The sequence below is a fragment of the Pelodiscus sinensis genome, chromosome 25 (genome assembly GCF_049634645.1).
Source record: "Pelodiscus sinensis isolate JC-2024 chromosome 25, ASM4963464v1, whole genome shotgun sequence".
NCBI classification, from domain to species: Eukaryota; Metazoa; Chordata; order Testudines; family Trionychidae; genus Pelodiscus; species Pelodiscus sinensis.
This window is the reverse complement of record NC_134735.1, coordinates 479,791-502,949: the sequence shown is the minus strand read 5'-3', so window position 1 is coordinate 502,949 and position 23,159 is coordinate 479,791. Positions and strand designations below refer to the sequence as shown.

General features: G+C 53.9%; 1 protein-coding gene across 1 annotated transcript; it reads left to right on the top strand.

The window, feature by feature from the left end:
* Nucleotides 1–1,198: 1,198 nt before the first annotated feature.
* On the top strand, nucleotides 1,199–22,478 carry IL22RA1 (interleukin 22 receptor subunit alpha 1). The gene is made up of 7 exons (XM_075908739.1): nucleotides 1,199–2,480; nucleotides 5,335–5,467; nucleotides 9,293–9,474; nucleotides 11,072–11,256; nucleotides 12,060–12,195; nucleotides 12,881–13,002; nucleotides 20,778–22,478. The coding sequence occupies exons 1-7, from the start codon at nucleotides 2,438–2,440 to the stop codon at nucleotides 21,729–21,731; spliced, it is 1,755 nt and encodes a 584-aa protein (XP_075764854.1). The 5' UTR covers nucleotides 1,199–2,437; the 3' UTR covers nucleotides 21,732–22,478.
* The last annotated feature ends 681 nt before the right edge of the window (nucleotides 22,479–23,159 follow it).

Here is a 23,159-nt window from a genome sequence, read left to right as displayed (position 1 = left end):
TTAGAAGGTTGCAGTGGGCATGGGCTCATTTGGGATGGTTTGTGCTCGGGGGAGGAAACGCTTTGCACTTACCCTAACTCCAAGGAGAAATTAAAGGGGAAACCATGTCATTAGGGGTTTTAAATTGGCTTTAAAGAATACAACCGTCCCACTCCTGAATGGGGGGCACCCTGCCCCCGTTCTTAGCACAGGCCTGTTACGTGCTGCGGGCGCGCTCTGCGTGGAAAGCCATGGTGCTGTTAGCAGCCGGAGGTCAGGGACCAGCTCTTTTGCTCTGGGTGGAATCTGGACTTACAGAGGAGGGCAGGGCAGGCCTATGCTGCACCGAGACCCAGGACTTCACCCTGTTGTGAGTGGTAGGACACTGAGCAATAGCTCTGCACCCCTGGCCAGGGAGCTCTGGCTTAGCGCTTGCAGGGATTTGGGGGTTTCCACACACTCTGTGGCTGTGCCTGGGAGCCCGTCCCAGCCACACAGAGAGTGGGCGTCAGAGCCAGTTCTTGTGGCTCTCTCACAGTCTCCTGACACCTGGCTGGTGGGGGATCTCAGCCTTGATCAAAGAGGCCGCTGTCCCTTGTGATTGCAGAGAAAAGCCTGAAATTGTGACTGGCGGGTACCCTAAAGCACATGGCGCCCGCCGGTCCATTTCTGTGCGCCCACCGACGGATCAGGGCTGGCCCCGGCCCGGGTGCACGGCACAGGGCGGCGCCAGCCCGGGCATGCAGCACATGGGTTGCCCTGCCCCCAGGTGTGCGGCACATGGGCTGTGCCGGCCCCGCAGAGTATGGGCTTCCCCGCCCCAGGGCACACGGCACAGGGCGGCGCCAGCCCCAGGGCACACGGCACAGGGCGGCGCCAGCCCCAGGGCACACGGCACAGGGCGGCGCCAGCCCCGGGCATGCAGCACATGGGCTGTTCCGGCCTTGGGTGCCCGGCGTATGGGCGGCCCTCCCTTGGACACGCAGCACAGGAGCGGCGCCAGCCCCGGGCACATGGCATACGGGCAGCTCCACCCCTGGGCGTGCGGCACAGGAGTGGCGCCAGCCCCGTGAGTGCAGTGCATGGGTGGTGCCAGCACCGGGTGCGTGAAAGGCCCCACCCCCGGGTGCCCGGCAGCCCCAAAAGGTTGGGGACCACTGCCCTAAAGGCTCAACGTTCTGAAGGCAAAGAACAAGAGCCCTGAACAGAGCTTAAATCTCATGATTCTTTGAGGGACCAAACTCCTGATTTTTGGGGACTGGGGGAACATTCTGCTGCAGGCAGCCATAGCAACAGTAGGATGGTTGTTTGTGGGCTAGCTATCCTGGTCACTTAGACTCAGACTCATAGACTTTAAGGTCAGAAGGGACCATTATGATCATCTAGTCTGACCCCCTGCACAGTGCAGGCCACAGAATCTCACCCACCCCTCCTAGAATAATCCTCTCACCTATGTCTCAGATATTGAAGCCTTCAAATACTTTGAAGGCCCCAAGATGCAGAGAATCCTCCAGCTGTGATCTGTGTCCCATGCTACAGAGGAAGGCGAAAAACCTCCAGGGCCTCTGCCAATCTACCCTGGAGGAAAATTCCTTCCCGACCCCAAATATGGCGATCAGCTAAACCCTGAGCATGTGGGCAAGACTCACCAGCCAGACACCCAGAAAGTTCTCTATAGTAACTCCTATCATCCCTCCATTGACCTATTTCCCACTGATAATGAATGGTCAATTAGTTACCAAAATCATGTTCTCAAACCATCCCCTTGAAACTTCACAGCTGTAGCAGGGGATACAGCTCAGCTCCTCCTGTTCCAAAACTCTGGGCCTCTACTGCTTGAGCTACAGGAAAATCTCCATAATGAATGATATAAAGGCTTTGACACACAGGTGGCCAATTCAGATTCCACCCCATAGAGGATGGTGCTACACATCAGCCCGTCGACTCTAATGCACAGCAAATGCAACAGGCTTAAAGTTGCCCATGTGAGTGTCTTTGGAGTCAAGGAAGCAGCCCCAGGTGTTTTCAGTGTAATTAGGTGCATTGTTTTGAGAGTTTACATAACCAGGCACATGCACCAACACTAGTTCTGCCTTTTAAAGCAGCAGAGACAAAGCCACCCAACCAGAAAAGCCGGCCGGAGGAAGGGAAATACCAGCCAGGGTTTTCAGGCAGGCAGTTCCTTATCAGAAAACAGGTCCTGGCGCCAGTTCAGAAAGCAGGGAACTTTTCACTCCTTGTGCACCTTTGAACGGTGCCAAGTGTGCATGGACTCCAGTTCCCCTTGCACACGCCACTTCATCTGCGCTGATGGGAGCGAAGACAGGCCGGTAGCTCCACTCCGGATCTGGAGGAGTGGTGCTCACACTCCCAAAGGCAGGAAACGCATTCCCTGCAGAGGTGACTCACCTGGACTTCAGAAAACCCCATCTCCGCCTCCCAGCTCACAGAGTTCTTCATGAAGGGGCCTCTGATTTTTTGGGCTGCCTGTTCCCTGCTGGGTAAGTACGGGCTTTCCGTTCCTTTGACTGGGGTCTTCGGGGGGGGGGGGGGGTTACTGGAGCAGGGGCTGGGCAGGTGGCTGTTACGAGCCTGGAACGAGCTCTAGAGAGTTCGCTTCTGCCGATGTTGCTCCAGTGCTGGTGGTTGGTCTAGCGCTGTAGGAGAGCACGGTGCTGTACAGAGGGTCAGGAGAGGACTAGCGCTTGCCATAGGCTCCCATTGGCCTCCATGGGCTTTGAAGCAGGCCTTCTAGCAGCTAGCAGGTTGTGGGAATGGGGGGAGGGAAAACGGGCGGGAGTGGGAGGTAGAGGGACCCTAGGGGTTGGATCATTGCTTGGGGAGGGAGCCCTAGAGCTGAGGACGGTCGCTGTCCGCAAATACTCCAGGCAGAGCTGAGCTTAGCGACTGAGGGTCATGTCACCCCTTCAGCAGCAGACAGGCAGGGCTGGGGGACGGGTGTGGAGAGGTTCAGGCCTCTCAGCTCCACGGATCCTGAATCTGTGGCAGATGGAGCTGTCCACATGAAAAGCCCCTTTCTCCCAGGGCTCTGGGTCCCCTGGTAAGGACTCTCCACAGAGGGGGACACAGGTGCCTCCGGCTGCTCCCAGCTGGGTCAAGTCGCTCCAGTGTCCGTGCAGGAATCCATCAGGCTCTCTGGTGCCATGGAGCATGGCCGGGCTCCTGCCCCTTCTCTCCCCTGCTCCCCCAAGCCCTGCAGAGCCTCTCCCAGGCTGCACCTGAGCAAGTGGGCTTGGGGGGGCTGGCAGAGGTAGCACGGAGCCGGCCATCTCCTCCATTGCCCCGTGAGCAGAGTCAGACTCAGAGCCACATCCCGGCGCTCTGGGACAGTGGGGCAGGGGGGATGGCGAGGCAGCACCTGTCCTAGGCTGGAGGAGTCGGTGGCTGGCTGGGTGGGCGCAGGGTCAGCCCTTGGGCCTGGTTCCATGAACCTAGGGAAGCCTTTCCCCACGTCTTGCCCTCCCCCCGGGCTGTGCTACCACGGTGCATGTTGCCAGGGACGTGGGGCCCCTCCGCAGACAGAGCCAGAGGCAGCCCTGCCCCGAACCGCTCGTGCTAACATGGGGCCGAACGGGGCCATCTGTCAGCGCAGAGTCTGGCCGCCCCCGCTTCCTCATCACCCGCTGTCAGTCCGGTTCCTCGTCACTTTGGCTGCCCCTAGCGACTGCTGGAAATGTGGGGGCCCAGCCCCGGGGGACAGCAGGGGCATGCGGCGTAAACGCGGCCTCTTACGCACCCCACAGGCCCCTCGGCTGCCCTCCGGACCAGCAGGCACAGGGCTAAGTCTCGGAAAGCCTTAGAGTAAATGCTCTGAAGGGAGCAGGACGGAGCCCGGGTCCGGGGCTCACCTCGGTGTCCTGCTGCGCCATCAAGCCGTTTCCTGGCTTCCCCCTGACACGCCCAGGCCGGAGTCCGCCTCCAGGCGCTGCTCGGAGCAGTCGCCCTGAACCCAGCCCGCCGAGCCTGGCAGCGCGAGAGGTCATTGCACTCGCTGGCGCAGGCTCGGCTGGGGGCTGGTAGGGGTAGCACAGCACAGGGCCGGGGGGCAGGGCCGGGGGGGTGAATTGTCCCTGACATGTACCCGCTGGAAACGAAACCCTGCGAAGGGCTCCAGCGTCCCCTCCAGGCACTGCACCCAGCCACCGACCAGCAGCTCGTTGGACCCGTCCGGCTGCTGCACAAGCCCTGGTGGGCAGCTACGGGGGAGCCGCAGGGCGCTGTCTCTGGGGATCCGTGCTCTGCTCACGGACGTGTAACCCGCGCACCTGCTGGCTGCGGCGTGACCCGCCTCGTGGCGCCCAGACCACTGACAGGGCAAAGAATGAGTCTACCTCAGCCGAGCCTCCTGGCTTTTAGTTCATGCAGTCGATGGGGGGGGGGAGCACTGACCCCTCACTGTGGCCCCGACTGGGAAGGAGAGAGACCCTCCCCACACTCCCCTCATGCCAGCCCCCGGGGGGCAGCACCAGCACGGGCTCCCCAGTGCCGGGGGGGGGCTGAGTCTTGGGGGCTGGATCCAGGCAAGCCGAGGGGCTGCATCCAGCCCCAGGCCTGAGGTTCCCCACCCCTGCGGTAGAGGCTCATACACTAAGCTCCAGAGAGCCTGCAGCAGCACACATGCACTCAGCAGCCCCATGGGAGCGAGCCTTTGCCAGCCATGACAGCTGGGATGGGGCGTCTGGCACTGGCCAGTCGGCAGACAGGACACTGGGCTAGACAGGCCTTTGGTCTGACCCCGTCTGGCCGCTCTTCTATTGAGACCCTCCAGCCTGTGGGAGCAGCTTTGTGCACTCCTGCCAGCGAACAGCTGTCCTAAAGGCAGGTTCATTTTAGCCTGTGCAGGACCCCCCCAATCAGGTGGTATCAAGCCAGTAGAGCGGCACCTATTATATTGGTTGCAATAGCATCTAGGGGCCTTCATATCCGGCTGATATGGGATTGCCCAAATCCCCTTTGGAGCAGCCTTCAGGGAGCCAGCCAGAGGCCTGGACGTCCTGAGGTCTCCAGGACTACAAAGATGGCCTAGAGGCCTGGTTGCCGCGGTTACTCCCCACCATTCTTGCTGAATGCTTGGTGGGTCCAGCTCAGGCCTTGTAACTGCTCTGCTGCAGCATGGCAGGCTGTCCCCCGCAGTATTGGCCCCTGCCCCGGCCAAAGTTCGCTCCAGATCCAAACGCCAGGGCCACAGCCTCTCCCGGGGACCGTCCCAAGCCTTGCTCCCCCCGCCATGGGATCGCTAGCACCCCACAGCCAGCGAGTGTTGTGTGGAGGCGGGGAACCCCGTGGTGATGACGTGGAAGGTGCCTTTTCATGCTCACTCCCCCGTTCCTCTAGGGTGTTTGCTCGCAGAGAGGTCGCCGCTTCTGAAACATGCAGCATTTTCTTCAGTCAACTTTGAGAACATCTTCCAGTGGGAAATGGGGGCAGAGGCTCCCCCGGGCACAGTGTACGACGTCCAGTACAAACGGTACGTGGCCCTGCCGTCTCCCAGCCCCTGCTGGACGTGGCTCTGGGCTGGTGGGTTTCACAGAGAACCAGGCTGGGCTGCCGGAGGCTGGGGAAAGGGCTCGGCTTGGAACTGGGTCTAAGGCAGACACGGGCCACCTGCGGCTGCAGGCCATGGAGGTTCTGTGTGGGGCCCGCCAGACGTTTTGTCACCGTTGCCCATGCTCAGGCTGCCAGATCCGCTGGCTTCTGCCCACGTAGGATTTTTTCCTGACGGTGTTACTAACGTGCCATGCACGGAGAGCCAGGGGGAGCTGATTGCACAGCACTGGCTGGGAGGGAGTGCGGTCCCAGCGCTGCTACAGGTCAGTCGGCACCTCCACGGGTTCCAGCTATGCAAGTGCAGGGAGCAAAGCCCCCGTCCCGGGAGACCCTCTTGGTTCCGACAATCTCACAGCCCCTGGGATGAAGGCGGCCACTCGCGCGTCCCACTCGCGCGTCCCACTCGCGCGTCCCACTCGCGCGTCCCACTCACACCCACTCGCGCGTCCCACTCACACCCACCCCCGCGTCCCACTCGCGCGTCCCACTCACACCCACTCGCGCGTCCCACTCACACCCACTCCCATGTCCCACTTGCGCGTCCCACTCGCACCCACTTGCGTGTCCCACGTCCCACTCACACCCACTCGTGCGTCCCACTCGCGTGTCCCACTCACACCCACTCGTGCGTCCCACTCACACCCACTCGTGCGTCCCACTCGCGCGTCCCACTCACACCCACTCGCGTGTCCCACTCACACCCACTCCCATGTCCCACTCGCGTGTCCCACTCGCACCCACTTGCGTGTCCCACGTCCCACTCACACCCACTCGTGCGTCCCACTCGCGTGTCCCACTCACACCCACTCTCATGTCCCATTCGCGCGTCCCACTCACACCCACTCGCGCGTCTGTTTTTATGGCCACAGTACAGTAAAAAATAACAGAAAATTGTACATGTCCGGTATTTTCTGTTTCTCTTGGACGAAAGGCTGGCGGGGACAATCTTCCTCTGCCTTGTCTGGCGTGGGGAAGCAAGGAGCGTGGGATTCTTAAAGGTGCAGTGACCTTTTTTTTTTTTTCTTTTTTTTTTTCTTTTTTTCCATGTTCGGCATTTTTGGTGAAAGCATCTGGCAAGCCTAGCCCAGAGTTCAGGTCCCAAGTGGGATCAGTGCTGACCCAGTTCTGCAACCCTGCTCTTTCCCTGAGCCACAGTGGGATGGTCGCTGCAGCATCATGTCCAGGGGGACCTAGCCTCCCTCCATTGAACAAATCTTCTGTAGAGCCTTGGCCCCCATGGCTTGATCACTGAACTCCGTGGGAGTCTCCGTCGCTTGCCTGGGCTTTGGCCCGGTTCCCAGCTGGCAAACGGAGCAGCTCATGAGGCAGAGCAGGGAAGCGAACTCGGGCACCCTAGTTCTCAGCTCCTCCCCCCATGCATTTACCAGTCAGCGGCACTTCCTCTGATCAAGACCCAGACAGGCTACGTCATTGGCTCATCATGCATTAGGCTTCCAGATGTGTGTTAATTACATCATGCTGCATCATGCTGGGGAGGGCATGGGAGATGTGACTGGCTTTCCTAGGGAGGGCATTGGCCAGACACCCTCGCTGGTCGGAAGCCCTGCTTTGAGCAAATGCAAAGTGTGGGGCCATGTGTCAGCCCCTGATATAGCTGCCTTCCGCGTAGGCCACACCACAAACAACCTCCCGGCTGTGGGGCAGGGCGGGGCCGGAATGCCTGTTGTGCTGAGTTCCTGTGTTTCACGTCACCACCCATGTGCAGACACACAACTTCCAGGCTCTGCGCCCTACAGCTGCTCCGCCACGGCTCACACCCTGGCCTGCCTCCCGAGACGGAGGCTGCAGGAAGAGCCACAAGGGCGCCTGGCAAAGGTGGATCCCAAACTCCTGGGCTCTGTTGTGTAGCCAAGCTACAGGGAGCTTCCGGCTGTGCGTGATTTGTGCTGGAGAAGAGCCCCGGGGCTTAATTTGAAATGAAAGAGGTGCCAGGGGCTCAAGGAGAGGTTTCACTCCCTGGCGCCGGGGGCCCCGCACTGCCGGGCCCAGCAGCGCCGGGGGCCCCGCACCGCCGGGCCCAGCAGCGCCAGGCCCAGCAGCGCCGGGGGCCCAGGCCCGGCTTCTCTTTGCAGTTCACTGGAAGAAGGAGAAACAATCTAAGCCAAGAGCCTCTTCCAGCGGAGATAAAAACTGCCATTGGCAGGAGCTGGCTCTGCTGCTCGTGTGGGTCCCGAGGCAGGATGCCCACAGACAGTGAGGCTGGCTGTGGAATGGAAGGCTCCATGGGAGGTCCCGGCTGCCTGCCTGCAGAGACAGCCATGCATTCCCGAAAAGGCAGGGAGGGCGCGTGCTCCACACAAACCTGCCACAGCTCAGAGCAGAAGTGGGGTTTCCTGGCGCAGCCAGGGGCAAAACGTTCCATGTGAGGGCTTTACAGGCAAGCAGCGAAATCCATATCTAGGAGCCTAACAAGGGTGGGTTCCCAGAGTTCAGTGCCTGGCAGCTGGGGGGGCCGGGGGGAGAGGGGCTCAGCCTCATTCGGCATCTAAATAAAGGAGAGACACTGGGCTCTGCCAATGGTACCTTCCATCTGTCCAAGGCCTTTGCCAAGAGCAAGGGAGTATGAGCTGGGTGTTCTTACCGTCTCCTTTGTGAGGCTGATACTTTGGTTCCTGTTATCAGGCCCCTTTCTCTTAAAGAGGCAAACCAAAAAGTTACCTGCCCTCTGAAGAAATTCTTATCTGTGTCTGAACGAAAAGCATCTTAAAACCTCCCAGTAATTGTATGTCTCACATCTGCATATTGCTCCCTTTGGAGAAGGTTAGAGACCATTTTGAGTGTGGGAGCTGTAAGACCAGGATTGTCTGCTAAGTCACTTCCTGTGTTTGTGCCTCAGTTTACAGAAGGGGAAAGTATGTGTGTGTGTGTGTGTGTGAAATGACACTGCACAAAAGCATTCAGAGACTTAATTCACTCGTGTGTAAAATGCTCTGAGATCCAGCCTGCGAGAAGCAGAAAATAGTGACATGGATGTTCGTACTTTGCTAGTGCAGCTCTCCAATATTTAGGCGGGGGCAGGGTGGAGAAGCAATGGGCTTAAACTGTGGCAAGGGAGGTTTAGGTTGGAGTTCAAGCCCATTGCTTCTTGTCCTATCATCAGAGACCAAGGAGGACAATTTCCCCCCCTCCTCCCTGTAACTGCTGTCATGTCCCCTCTCAGTCTTCTCTTTTCCAAACTAAAGCCCAATTCCTTCAGTCTTCCCCCACAGCTCATGTTCTCTAGATCTTTAATCATTTGTGTTGCTCTTCTCTGAACCTTCTCCAATTTCTCCACATCTTTCTTGAAATGTGGCGCCCAGAACTGGCCACAATCCTCCAACTGAGGCCTGACCAGCGCAGAGTAGAGCAGAAGAACATCTGTCAGGGATAATATAGACGGTGCTTGGTCCTGCCGGGAGGGCAGGGGACTGGACTTGATGACTTCTCAAGGTCCCTTCTGGTTCTAGTGTTCTGTGATTGGGAAAAACTTCCTACCTGGCTGTCCGGGTGGTTACACACTGGAATCAGTTGCCTAGGGCGGTTGTGGGATCTCCATCTCTGGAGATGTTTAAGAGCAGGTTGGACAGACACCAGGCAGGGATGAGCTAGAATTTGGTGCTGGGTCCTGCCATGAGGGCAGGGGACTGGACTCAACGACCTCTTGAGGCACCTTCCAGTTCTAGGGTCCTAGGGTTCCACAGTGATTCTCTAGGGCAGACTGAGCGCGGTTGTTGTCTTCTCTCAGGTACGGCGACAAACACTGGCAGGAGAAAAGGGAGTGCCAGAACATCACGCAGCCCTTCTGTAACCTCACGCGGGAGACGCAGAGCTTCACCGACCGCTACTACGCCAGAGTGAGGGCCGTCGCCTGGAACTGCTGCTCTTCCGACTGGGTCCCCTCAGAGAGATTCGACCCCCGAGAAGACAGTAAGGGCCACGGCTGTTCACACTGCACCCCTGGCTCCTGAGCTCTGTTCATGCTGATGTCCATTGCAACATGTCAGCTGGCTTCAGCGTTGCAGGACAAAGCCCGTGTGGGAAGGGGCTTGTGGGCCCAAAGGAGACCGATGTCAGACAGAAAGGGGCTGGCTGGTGTTTGTGTCCAGCGTGGGTTGGAGGTGGAGGAGGCTCCTGAGTCCTGACTCTCCTGGAAAGCCAGATGCCCAGATCAGGGTGCTGGTGAGCTCTAGGGATGTGAGCTCAGGACCCAGCTGGACGCTAACTGGGATGTGATGGGTGCCTGTGAGCAGCCAGGGACCAAGTCACAGCAGCTGTGAGATATGGAGCAGTGGATATTTAGGACAAGCTGCCAGCCTGATGGGTACTTAACATAACCTGTCCGCCATGTCTTCTCTGCCACATATTGATAGTGTGGACTTGGGCAAGTCCCTTAGCCTGTCTCTGCCTCACTTGTCCCTCTCTGGGAAATGGAGCTAATATTCACCATGCCTACTTCCCAGGGGCATTGTGAGACTTAGGGTATAGCTAAACTTCAGATTCCCCAGTAGTGCTTCCATCAACTTGGGTGTGCCTATACCAGGTTTAGGTCAGCTTAACTATGTGTCTCAGTGATGTGAATTTTTTACTTCACTCGGGCTGTGTCTAGACTACACCTCTCTGTCAACAGAGAGATGTAGATTAGGCACGTAAAAATTGCTAATGAAGCAGGGATTTAAATATCCCGTGCTTCATTAGCATAAACATGGCCACCACTTTTTTTCGAAATGGAGCTTTTTCGAAAAAAACCCCTAGCAGTCTAGACATTGATCTTTCAAAAATACAACCCTCTTTTGAAAGATCCTGTAAATCTCATTTCTTGAGGAATACAAGATCTTTCGAAAAAAGGTTTATTTTGTGAAAGATCCCCATCTAGACTGCCGTTTTTTTTGAAAAAGCTCCATTTAGAAAAAAAGTGGCGGCCATATTTATGCTAATGAAGTGCAGGATATTTAAATCCCTGCTTCATTAGCAATTTTGACGTGCCTAATCTAAATCTCTTTGTCGACAGAGAGGTGTAGTCTAGACACAGCCTGAGTGAGGTAGCTAGGTCCTCCTAGCTTTTAGGTGTAGACTAGGCCTCAGTGTTTCCAAACCCCTTTGAGATCCTTGCATGAAACACGCTACGAAAGTCCCATGTAGCATCTGCAACTACTAGAAATTCATCTTTCTTTGGAGAGCATATCAAGGTGGGATTATACTGTATCCTGCCGCCATTCTCTAGGGTTTGATTTTTTTGAAGCGATTTGATTGACAAGCTGCAGGTGGGACCTTTCAGCTCACAGCTGATCAATGCTTTGCCTCCACCTGTAACCTTGTCTGATTTCTTTTGCTGCTTGCCCTTCAGTTGATTTAAGAATTCATCAGTCACAGTAACTCCTTCCCATCTTGCGATAAGGAATGACTGATGCCATAAATGTTTAATAACTCTGGGCTGAGGGGCACAGGACAAGATGGGAAGCACTAATGATAGTCACTAAACATGTGCTCTGGTCATTTATCAACTGCCATCCACTCTGTCTTCTAGCTACGATTGGAAAGCTGGAGGTGAAGTGCTTTCCTAAAGTCACGTCCGTCAGGTTTTCCATCCAGCCCCTCTACACGCCTGTGAGAGATGAGGATGGCAGACTGCTCACTGTGGAGGACATCTACAGCCGGATTGGAGCCATCAGTTACCACATGGTGCTCTTCAGCCAAAGGTCACACCGAGAGGTAACGCGCTCCCACGGATCCACTGGCTGTTGGCTTGTTTGTCTGAGTAACATGCAGGAGTGACGTGAGTTAATGCGGAATGGAATTTCTGAAGAACAATGAAATTTTCAGCATCTTTGATTTTCAGAGACCACCAATTCCTCAACTGACTAGAAACTGATCAGACTCAAGTGGGAACATGAACTGTCTGGCAGGGCTGGTTGGAAAATTGATTTTTCGGTCTGTTCCATGAAAAAAAAAAAATCAAGATTTTGAATTTTTTTCTCTCCTGAATAGGGACTGAAAATCCCCACGGTTTCAAGATCATTTATAAAACTTTCATTTGGGGTCAATAGATTCAATTTTAGCTCTTTTTATATGTAAATTTCAAAATGAGACGTTTTGAAAAATGAAAACTCAAAACTCTTTGTTCAAAAACTCTTAAAATAGGCTCTTTTGACTCTTTTTTGAAAGTTTTTCCTCAGTTTTTTTTTTTCCTAAACAAAATTTAATCAAAATCAATGTGATTTTTGTGGGGAAATTTCCTTTTTGGGATGGAAATCTGTTGCACTGAAAACAATCCGACCAGCTCTACTATTTTTCATTGTCCCAGGGAAGTGAACTACAAAAAACAAACAACCTAATTGTGGCAGCAAATCAGATGTTTTGCTAATCCTGGTGGTTAGTAGTAAGAGTCAGGTGAGGATTTCATTTGGAAATGCAGGTGGTTTTGTTGAGTTTTTTTAAATTGGAGTTGAAGTGACTCAATAATTTAACCTCTGTAAAATACACACCCCTGCTTTGCTTTGCTTTGCTTTGAGCAGTGGGAAAGCAACGAGCACAACAAAGAATTTGAAGTTTCCAACCTGACCCCGGACACTGAATATAACGGGACTCTGTATCTCAAGCACTTAGAGAAAAGAAGCAAGCCGTGCGTCTTCCAAGTGAGAACGTTACCGGGTGAGGCTGCTACAGCTGCATGGCTCCAGGAGAGGCCCTTGTCCCTGGACATGGGAGGGGCGCAGGCAGCGTGTGAGGCCCTCCCCTTCAGGGCTCTGCCCCTTCTCCTTAAGATCCCACTCCCCACCCACCAGAGCCCTGAGCACCCTTAACCCCACGTGGCCAGAGGAGCCCTAGCAAGCCTGCCCCAGCCATGCCAGCTGGCTCGACTTCCCCAAGCCCCACTGGCCCAAAGGAGCCCCTGGGCCCCAGCCCAGCTCTACACTGCTGGCTTGGGGGGAGCCTTGGTGCAGAGCACGGGCAGGACCACTGCCCGTTAGGGGAGCTTGGCCTCCCTGCTGCCCTGGGGAGGGGCTGTGTCCACGTGGCAGTCTGGGAAGAGATGGGGCCATTCTGTGGACAGGCCTGAGAGCGACCGACCGCTGCAGGGAGCACAGACCAGCAGCATGTTGTGCCTCTGCTCCCCTCTTCCCCAGGCGGGGTGTACAGCGCTGGCCATTGCACTGGGAGGTCCACAGGTCTGGGGCCCCTAGCAGCGGGCAGGAATGAGCGGTGGGGTCAAGCAGCAGCAGGGAGCCTGGTAGAGAACAGCTGTTGTGCTCCATGGCACCGTGAAGCAGGAGGCTGGATTAGAAGGCCCAGGGACTCGGTGGGACTCAACTGCCTGTTTTCCCCCACGGAACAGACAACAGCTGGCTCCTCTACTGCCTGGGCGGAGTCACGTGTGCTGTGGGGCTGCTGCTTGTGACAGCCGGGTACGTGAGCTATAAGTACACCACGCCGCGTGCCGCCTGGCCCAAGGCTTTGGTAAGTGCCCTCGGAAACGGGTTCTCCGTCGGGTCAGAGGCGTGCAGAGGCCTAGAGACGGCAAGTCCAACCCCAGTGCGCGAGGCAGGACCAGGTAGACCTGGAGCTCCCCTCCCTGCTCCTTGTCTAATCCCAGCCGGGCAGTAACCTTTGCTGGGGGAGGAGGCAGGGAAGAGGTGGGGGGTCAGGGATGGAGTGGAGGAAGGGCTTGGGGGAAGGGCTGGAATGGAGCAGGGCAGGGTTTGGGGAAAGGGAGGGAAGGGTCAAGAGCCCCCCAGCTAGAGGGGAAGTCAGCGCCTGTGCTCAGTGTGCTACTTCGCGCTCTGTTATCCAAGTTATTAATGAAAACATTGAATGGTACCGGACTCAGGACTGACACTTCCCGCTGTCCCGGTTTGACAGTGCATCACTGATAACTACTTCGAGTCCCATCTTCCAACTCGCTGTGCTTCTACTGTACAGTAATTTCCTCTAGTCCACCGCTCCCTCGTTTGCTTATGAGACTGTCATGTGGAGTATGTCAAAAGCCTTTCTAAAATCAGGGTAAATCATATCTACTGCTTCCCCCACCTGCTAGGCCAGTAACCCTTACGCAGAAGGAAACTAGATCTGTTTGGCATGGTTTGCTCTTACGAAATGCACACTGGCTATTCCTTATCTTTGGGGCAGATAAGGGGCAGGGGTGGGGAACCTAAGGCCCGGGGTTCAGATGCAGCCCCCAGGTTGCCTGGATCCAGCCCCTGAAACTCAGGTCTGCCTCGCCTCCCCTCCGCCCAGCATTGGGGAACCTGTGCTGATGCTCCAGCCCCTCCTCTCGCCATCTCTCTGTGGGGCTGGAACACACAAACTCTACGGCTTTGTCTACACTGCAAGTTTTTGCGGCAGAAAATATGCTAACGAGGGACTCGTTAGCATGAGTCACGATGTCATTAGAATATTTTCTGCCGATTCTTTTCACGCGAGGGGTTTTTGCACAAAAAGAAGCAGTGTAGCCGCTTTTGTGCAAGATTCTTATGACTCTCCGGCCAAAGGGGGGTTTTGTGCAAAACGGAAGCGGCTACACTGCGTCTTTTTGCACAAAAGCCCCTTGCACAAAAAGAATCAGCAGAAAATATGCTAATGACATCGCAACTCATGCTAACGAGTCCCTCATTAGCACATTTTCTGCCGCAAAAACTTGCAGTGTAGACGGAGCCTACTAGTCCAGGCCCCTAGGCTCTGATGTGCAAGGGGAATGGGGGGAGGGCCTTTTTCCTTCTCAGTCAGGGGCCACGTCAGTCAGGGTTTGTTTTTTGGAGGGGTCTTTTTGGCTGCTCACTTGTGATTCCTGACTGATTTTTTTTTTTCTGTGGCTCAGTGGCCCCCAACCCAAAAAAGATTCCCCACCCCTGACTTAGGGGCTTACACATTGATTGACTGATCTTTGTTCCAGTATCTTTCCAGACACTGACGTTAGGCTTACTGGTCTATAATTCTCCTGATCCTCTTTGTTCCCCTTTTTAAAGAGAGGTGCTGTGTTTGCCCCTTCTCCATCCCTCGGGGACCTCATCCCCCTCCAGGAGTTGCAGAGATCACTGCTAGCAGTTATAAGATTCCTTGCTTCAATATGTTCCTAAGTACCCAAGGATGGATTTTATTAGACTGTATTGACTTGAATACATCTTCCCTATCTAAATATATTTAACCTGTTCTTTACCTAGTTTGGCTTGTGTTCCTTTTTCCTTATTGGTGTTAATTGTGTTGAGCATCTGGGCCCCACTAACGTTAGAGTAAAGCACGAAGCAAAACAGGCATTAACAGGGCTTGACAAATGGCGGCAAAACCCGCTCGCCAGCCCCACACTGCGCATGCGCAAGACCCGCATTGTGCACGCGCACGCTGCCAGTGAACGGGGCACGCGGCTGAAATCTACTCACCACGGGCGAGTAGATTCTATAGTTTGTCAAGCCCTGGGCATTAATCACCTCAGCCTTTTCAATGTCATTGATTAGCTCTCCTTTCCTGCTAACCTGAGGATCTGTGCTTTCCTTCCTCTTTCTCTTGTGCCTAACCGACTTCAAGAACCTCTCCCTATTGCTAGATCGCGCTAGAACTCATTTTGTGTTGTAGCTGTTCTGATTCTGTCCCTCATGCTTGTGCTGTTCTTTCGTCATTCCTCCTTAGTGAGTCCTACCTGTTTCCATAGTGATAGAGATGCAGCCGTGTTAGTCTGGTCTGGCTGAAACAAAAGACAGGACTATGTAGCACTTTTGGCCTTGGAAAGGGTTCAGAAAAGGGCAACTAAAATGATGAGGGGTTTGGAACGGGCCCCATATGAGGAGAGGTTAAAGCGACTGGGACTTTTCAGTTTAGAAAAGAGGAGACGGAGGGGGGATATGATAGAGGTCTATAAAATCATGAGTGGTGTGGAGAGGGCAGATAAATAAAAGTTATTTATTAGTTCCCTAAACAGAAGAACTAGAGGACACCAAATGAAATTAATGGGGAGCAGGTTTAAAACTAATAAAAGAAAGTTCCTTTTCACACAGCGTGTAGTCAACCTGTGGAACTCGCCAGAGGAGGCGGTGAAGGCTAGGACTATAATAGAGTTTAAAGAGAAGCTAGATAATTTCATGGAGGTTAGGTCCATAAAAGGCTATTAGCCAGGGGATAAAATGGTGTCCTTGGCCTCTGTTTGTCAGAGGCTGGAGAGGGATGGCAGGAGACAAATGGCTTGATCATTGTCTTCGATCCACCCTCTCTGGGGCACCTGGTGCTGGCCACTGTCGGCAGACAGGCTACTGGGCTAGATGGACCTTTGGTCTGACCCAGTACAGCCGTTCTTATGTTTAAAGACTAACAAGATGGTTTATTAGGTGATGAGCTTTCGTGGGCCAGACCCACTTCCTCAGATCAATACGTGGAAGAAAATTGGCACGACCATATATACCAAAGTGATACAATCAAAAAAAAGTGAACACATATAAAAATGACGAATCAGGTTTAAGAACAGAGGAGGGGTAAGGGGGAGGATAGTGTCTGTGAGGTAATGACATTAGGGGTGATAATTGGGGAAGCTATCTTTGTAACGGGTGAGATAATTAGCATCTTTGTTGAGACCCATACATGTCAAATTTAAGCATGAATGACAATTCTGAAGCTTCTCTTTGAAGTCTGGAGTTAAAATCGCTCTGAAGCAATATGCATGTTTTAAGGTAATTGAGAGAATGGTCAGTCTGGCTGAAATGGCAAGCAAGAGCTTTCTCTCTGTGAGAGAATCTGATGCCTGTTTTGTGGGCATTGATTCTTTGGCGAAGTGTCTGAGAAGTTTGTCCAATGTACATGGCAGACGGACACTTTAGGCACATGGTGGCATAAATTATATTTCTGGATGAACAGGAATGTGTGTTCTTGATCTTGTAACTGGCATGGTTAGATCCAATAATGGTGTCAGCAGAGTAAATATGTGGACAAAGTTGGCACCAGGGTTTGTTGCAAGGGAAAGTTCCAAGGTTGGTATTAGTGTGGTATGTCCTAAAGTTGTAGGTAAGAATCATCTTGAGGTTAGGTGGTTGTCTATAGGAGACTATGGGTCTGTCTCCCAGAGCCTCTCAGAGGGTAGTATTCTGTTCCAGTATAGGTTGTAGTTTATTGATAATGCGTTAGACGGGTTTAAGTTGGGGGCTGTAGGTGATGACAAGTGGTGTTCTATTATTGGTTTTCTTGGGTCTGTCTTGAAGTAGATGGTTTCTGGGTATTCGTCTGGCTCTTTCAATCTGTTTTTTTATTTCTCTGGGTGGGTAGTTGAGGTTTATAAATGCTTGGTAGAGATCCTGAAGTTTCTGGTCTCTGTCAGTGGGATTAGAGCTGATGCGGTTGTATCTAAGGGCTTGGCTATAGATGATGGATCGTATGGTGTGTTCTGGATGGGAGCTGGAGGCATGTAGGTAACTGTAGGAATCAGTGGGTTTTCTGTAGAGAGTGGTGTCTAATTTACCATTGGTGATTTGTACTGTGGTGTCCAGGAAATGGATCTCTCGTGTAGAATGGTCCAGGCTGAGATTGATGGTGGAGTGTAGATTGTTAAAGTCTCTGTGGAATGCATCCAGTGTTTCTTGGCCATGGGTCCAGATCATAAAGATGTCATCGATGTAGCGTAAGTAGAGAAGGGGTGTAAAAGGGGACAGGATCTGAGGAAATGTTGTTCTAAGTCAGCCATAAAGATGTGAGCGTACTGTGGGGCCATGCAGGTACCCATGGCTGTGCTGCTGATCTGGAGGTATAAGTTGTCCCCAAATTGGAAATAATTGTGGGTGAGAACAAAGTTACATAGGTCTGCTACCAGATTGGCAGTGGTGTCCTCTGGGATAGCGTTTCTAATTGCTTGTAATCCATCTTCATGTGGGCTGTTGGTGTATAGAGCTTCTACATCCATGGTAGCAAGGATGGCGTTATCGATCTTTTGTAGTTTTCTCAGGAAGTCAGTAGTATCTCGGAGATAGCTGGGAGTGTTGGTTGCATAGGGTTTGAGAAGAGAGTCTACATAGCTGGATAATTCAGTAGTGAGCGTGCCGATACCTGGGTGTCCAGGTTTATGGATTTTAGGGAGCAGATAGAACAATCCTGGTCGGGGTTCAGAAGGTGTCTCTGTGTGAATTTGGTCCCGAGTAGAGACAGGGAGTTTTTTAAGGAAACAGTGTAGTTTCTTTTGGTATTCTGAAGTGGGATCAGAGGAGAGAGGTTTGTAAAATGTAGTGTTGGAGAGTTGTCTAGTTGCCTCCTGGTCATAGTCGGACATATTCATAATGATCACAGCACCCCCTTTGTCAGTTGGTTTGATTATAATGTCCGGGTTGTTTTTGAGACTCTGGATGGCATAGTTTTCAGCATGGCTGAGATTGTGTGTCGCTTGTTGTTTGTGAATAATGTCAGTCTGTGCATTGTTGCGGAAGCACTGTATATAGAAATCCAGATTGTACAGGCAGTCCCCGAGTTACGTGGATCCGACTTACGTCGGATCCCTACATACGAACGGGGCTTTTCTCGCCGCGGAGCAAAGCTGCGGAGGATGCGGGCGGCAGGACCGCAGCGCGTCTCGGTGGTCCCGCCGCCCGCGTCTCCCTGGTCTGCTGGGGGACGGAGGAAGCTAGTGCGCCCCCCCCTCCCCAGCAGACCAGGCTTTTTTCTCGGTCCTGCCGCCCGCGTCCTCTGAGGCGAGAAAAGCCGCTCCGCGTCTCCCTGGCGTCCAGATTCAGCCGCTTCCTGGAATCAGCTGCTGATCAGTTTCAGCAACGGCTGACTTGGGAACACCTGGGGTAGAGCAGCTGGGATGCTGCCGGGTTGGTCCCTGCAGCGCGGAGGTGCGGCGCTGCAGGGACCTACCTGGCAGCGCCCCAGCTGCTCTGTCCCAGGCGTCCAGATTCAGCCACTGTTGAAACTGAGCAGCTCTGCCTCGGGCTTCCTGAAGTCAGCTGCTGGTCAGTTTCAACAGCGGCTGAATCTGGACGCCAGTTCCGACTTACATACAGATTCAACTTAAGAACAAACCTACAGTCCCTATCTTGTACGTTTGTACGTAACCCAGGGACTGCCTGTAATTCTGACCATCGGGGGGGGGGGGGTCCATATAGAATTGTTTTTCCTTTGGTGTTGATAGGGGGGATCTGGTTGGTCAGACTGATGTTCATTGGTGGTTTGGAAATATTCTCGTAGGCGGAGGCAGTGAATAAAAGCCTCAAGGTCACCACAAAATTGAATCCAGTTAGTGGGGGAGGTGGGGCAGAAAGAAAGCCGCCGAGATAAGACAGACCCTTCTGCTGGGTTGAGTTTGTAGCTGGAGAGGTTAACAATATTATCCAGTGGGTTGAGGTAGTTGCTATTGTAGCCTGTGCTGTGGAGCAGTTTAGAAAGTTTGTCTTTTCTTTGTTGTGGGGAATAGGATTCCTTTTTGATGTTCAAGCCATTAAAGCTCTCCTACAGGAGTCCTATTGGCCTTTTACTATTCTTCCCATTTTCCCCTTTTCGTCAGGATAGCCGGTAGTTCTGTCTCTCACTTGGTCTCCTTGAGAAACTGCCAGCTCTCCTGAACTCCCTTTTCCCTTGAGATATTGTTTGCAGTTTGCTTTGGAGTCCGTTGTCCTTGTTTTGCTGCTCTCGTTCCTCTCCTTAGTCGTGAAATCTCTCCTTTCACGATGGTCAGATTCTCAACCAATTCTCCCTGTTGGTTCAAATCAAGTCTAGCATAGCTGACCTCCTGGTTACTTCCTTCTTTTTCCCCAAACAAAATGTTTTCCCCGTTACAGTCCAAGAACTTCTGAGAAATGTTGTGTTTTGCCATATTACTTTTCCAACAGATGTCAGGGTAGTTTTGCCCAGATCTTGTGTTTTGGATAGTTCTGTTGTCCTAGAAATGCCTCATCCACCTCCTCTCCTTACTTGGCGGGCTACACCCCTGTGACATCACCCCTGTTGTTTTACCCCTTTCGTCTTGATCCGGAGAGAGGCCGGTCTGCCTCTCCCCTGTTCGACTCAGCGAGTGCATGTGTTCTCGATGTGTCATGCTGGTCTCTCCCTTCTTAGCCTCCCTGCACAACACACACCCCTCGCGGCCACTGTTCCTGTTGCAAGACGTAGCCAGCCCAAGGTAGAAACCTAGTGTGACTGGCTGTGGCTGATAGTTGTATAGCTCAGGAAAGATCTTCATGGGGAGCAGGGCCGCCGACGGGCAGGGCGCAGAAGGCCGATGCCCTGAGGCTCAGACAATTAAAAGGGCTCCGGGCTCTGGGCCTTTTAAACAGCCCCCAGGGCCTCACGCGGCCCATTGTGAGCAGTGCTCAGGGATGGGGGGGGGGCTGGTTGCCCCGGCCTTGCCCCTTCCAGGGGCCCAGCACCAAGCCTCCACCCACCCCCACTTCCCAGCCAGGGCAAAGGGGGGGCCCCACGGAATTATGCTGACCGGGGCCCCGCAAAACGGTCATCTGCCCCTGCCAGCCCTGATGGCAAGTTTCAGAGTGGGCACAAGTGATGGCAGGTCGGAAGACTCTTTGACAGGTTCAGGAAGCTGGTTTACTCCCTCGGAGGGGGGCTGGCTCTCAGGGCATCTGCTGGCAGGTTTCAAAGCTGGGAAGCCCAAAAGCAACACTTGGATTTAGGCTGCACAGAATAATTTTCCACGGTGACTAATGATTCTGGGCCCCCCTTCTTGGGAGCAACAGCCTGGAGGGAATTGCTCTTTAGATGCAGAACGCTCAGCACTTGCTGAAAATCAGCCCCGTTAAGGCGCATCCGGTTGGCACCCAAAAGCAGAGGCATCCACAGTCGCTACTGTGAACCGGGCCGTACACGCCCATCCCTCCACCTCAGGGGCTAGTCACAGTGTGGGGACTGTTGCTCACTAGCATGGAGCGCTGAGCCCCCTCACCTCTGTCCACCCCCACCCCAGCTGAGCCCTTGCAGCCAGGAGCCCGGGTGCTAGGCCAGGACCCCAGGGGTGCGGAAGCTCCCAGTTCCCATGTCTCTGGCTCGGTGGGCTAAGCAAAGGGCAGTCCGTGCACCGGGGGACAAGGAGTTTGTTCCCTTGGACACAGGGTTGCATCACTGGTCTGGTGCCTGATGGGGGGTGTTTCCTTCTTTGAAGGAACACGGGAAGACCCGGGGTCCCAGATGGGTTGCTCAGTGAATCAGAGCACAAGCGCTGGTGCACACTTTCCCAAAGGGGTTCTGCAGTAATATAAACAACCATTGAAAATTCACAGCTTCCTTGGTACCGGCTAACCTTTGTCTGTCTCCCATGCCAGGACTTGCGAGGGATTTCAGCCTTCCAGCCCCTCATGCTAACCGTGGAGCATGGCATAAGCCCCATGCAGGATTTAGCCAAACCTGTTCCGTTCGTCCCGGATATGCCGCCACCTATAATCCCTTTGTCAAAAACTGGCTATCAGCAGCAGGTGTTTCTGCCCGTCGTTCAGCCAGGCAGCCGAGCGGATGGTTTTCCTTCAGTGTACACGCCCCAGAGAACCCAGGAAAATCCACCCTGCGCACTGAAGAACAAGCCTCTGGCCTTGACGTACGGAGTGTGCGTCGAAAGCTCAATGTGCATCAGTTCTCAGCCAGACCCGACGCTGCAGGACGTCGTGAGCGGCCAACTCAAAACCCAGCCTGCAGAAGAGAGGTTCTGTGAGGAGAACTACAAGGCGCAGAGGCCTAGCCTGGCTGCGAGAGAATTATGGGAAGGCCACGATCCTGAGGTGAGAGGATCTGTGTTCTCCCTGGAGCAAGCACTGCCGCTGATGCTCCAGACAGACTATGGGGAAGCCAAGCAGCCCCAGCTCCAGTCCTTGTCTCTGCAGCCAGACGGAGGAAACTACCAAGGACAGATGGCAGGCCTGCTGCCATTGCACTGCTCCGTGACAGCAGACACAAACTCTGTCTCCGAGGGCAGGACTCCGTCCTCATCCTCCCCCTTGCTGAAATCCGTCTGCACCTGGGACAGCCGCCCCGGGGACCACAGCACAGGCCAGCTGACGTTACCAGACGCGCTGTCCCTGCCTGGATGGCAGCCTCTGGACTTTCAAGCGACAGACGTGCTGCTGGCAGCAAGGGAGCCAGCCTGCCTAGAACAAAACCCCTTTGCACCCCAGGCCTCTGGCCCCGACCAGGACAGTGACAAGCTTTTCACTCTCTTGTTCAGAGACTTGGAGTTAAAGCTGCAGTGGGAGCATGGACAGGATGAAAACACGCTGATGTGTTAATACAGCATCTCTGTGGGCCAGATGCTGCCAACCTTGCTCCCATTAAGCAGTGCCCTACGGGGCAGGCATGCTCCCTGAACTAAACCGGGTGGCTGGCTGAGGTACCAAGCCACAGGCGTACGAGTGTTAGTCTGGCTGTGTGTTTCATGAGCCTGGGCGCGTTTAGTAACGGCACTGCTCCCAGGAAAGCTGCTCTTTGCACTTTAATAATACCTAGCTCGTCACTTCTTGGGCACTGTCACAGTGATGAGTTGGCCTATTTTAAAACTAGAGAGAGAGCCTCAGCCCAGAATCTCTGCTCTAGACTTCATCTGGATCAGAACTTCCTCGGAGTCACCTCTAGAAACAAATCTTGCACCCAGAGACTCTCGTGCCCGCCCGTTGCCCAGATGTTGACGGCATTTTAAACTTGAGTGGCAGATTTTGTTTAAAGGGTGGAAACTGGAGGCTGGACCTGAAGTCTCTTCATTTGTTTGTGGGTCTCCTGTCAGGTGGAATCTGCGGCGGTTCTGAATCCAAGCTGATGGACAGGAGAGTCCGTTTGCATTGTCACGGGGAACACAAGGGCTAGTTCAAAGTGCACCCTTTTTCTTTGGCTTTTGGCCAAGATGCTCTGGAACATCCACTGATTACCTGACACCTCCTGCTCCTGCCCTGTCTTTGTAGGAGGAACGCCTAAGGCCTCCTTTTCCAGCTGTCAGAAATGAGGGCTGACTAAGAGCAACTAAATAAAGAGATGACACGAAATTGCAGTGAAGGGAATAGCTGCCATTTCACTGGCTTCCTGTGGGTGTTTCTGTTGATGCTGTGAGGTGAATATTTATTTATGTATTTATTCATTTATTTGAAAAAAGCTCATTGGATTCGTTCACGCCCAGGCCAACCCAAGCTCTTTATCATGGCCGCATTATTTTCTCCGTCAGAGGTTTTTTCCTCCTGGGGTTCCTTTTCGCAGTGCGGGGCAATGGCCTGCAGGAACATATTTAACAGCTGGTGCTGGTGGGACTGATATTGCTACCCCCGAGTTAATTTTTCATCCCTGTAGCGACTGAATGGAACATCTGTTTTCACAGCCAGCCAAGGCCTCTCCCATCACACACACTGCTGCGGAGGCAGGGTTAATACTCTGAGCCTCAGATGCAAACACTCTGCAACCTCTGGCTCAAATCAGCACAGAGCTAACTCATCCCTGTGTGCATGTCCCAGGCAGTGAACCTTCATCCGTGCCTTTAGCAGGTGCTATGATCCTGCCTGCGTTGAGTGGGGCTCCAAGGGCCCTTCACTCTTTTTGGAGTCTTTAGGGATTTGCCCTGGTTCCATAACTGAAATGTCTTTCTCTCCCCACTGAGAGGCAGTACACTGGGCAGGTGGGCTAGCTGCTTCCCCGCACACCATGGGCAGCAGGTTCTGTGCGTTTTAGGGCTAGTT

What these genes read in the sequence shown, in the direction of transcription:
- IL22RA1 (XM_075908739.1), top strand. Translation starts at nt 2,438, where the DNA reads ATGAAGGGGCCTCTGATTTTTTGGGCTGCCTGTTCCCTGCTGG. An exon ending in GGCTGCCTGTTCCCTGCTGG is followed by an intron (nt 2,481 to 5,334) that starts GTAAGTACGGGC and finishes CCGTTCCTCTAG; the next exon opens with GGTGTTTGCTCGCAGAGAGG. An exon ending in ATTCGACCCCCGAGAAGACA is followed by an intron (nt 9,475 to 11,071) that starts GTAAGGGCCACG and finishes TCTGTCTTCTAG; the next exon opens with CTACGATTGGAAAGCTGGAG.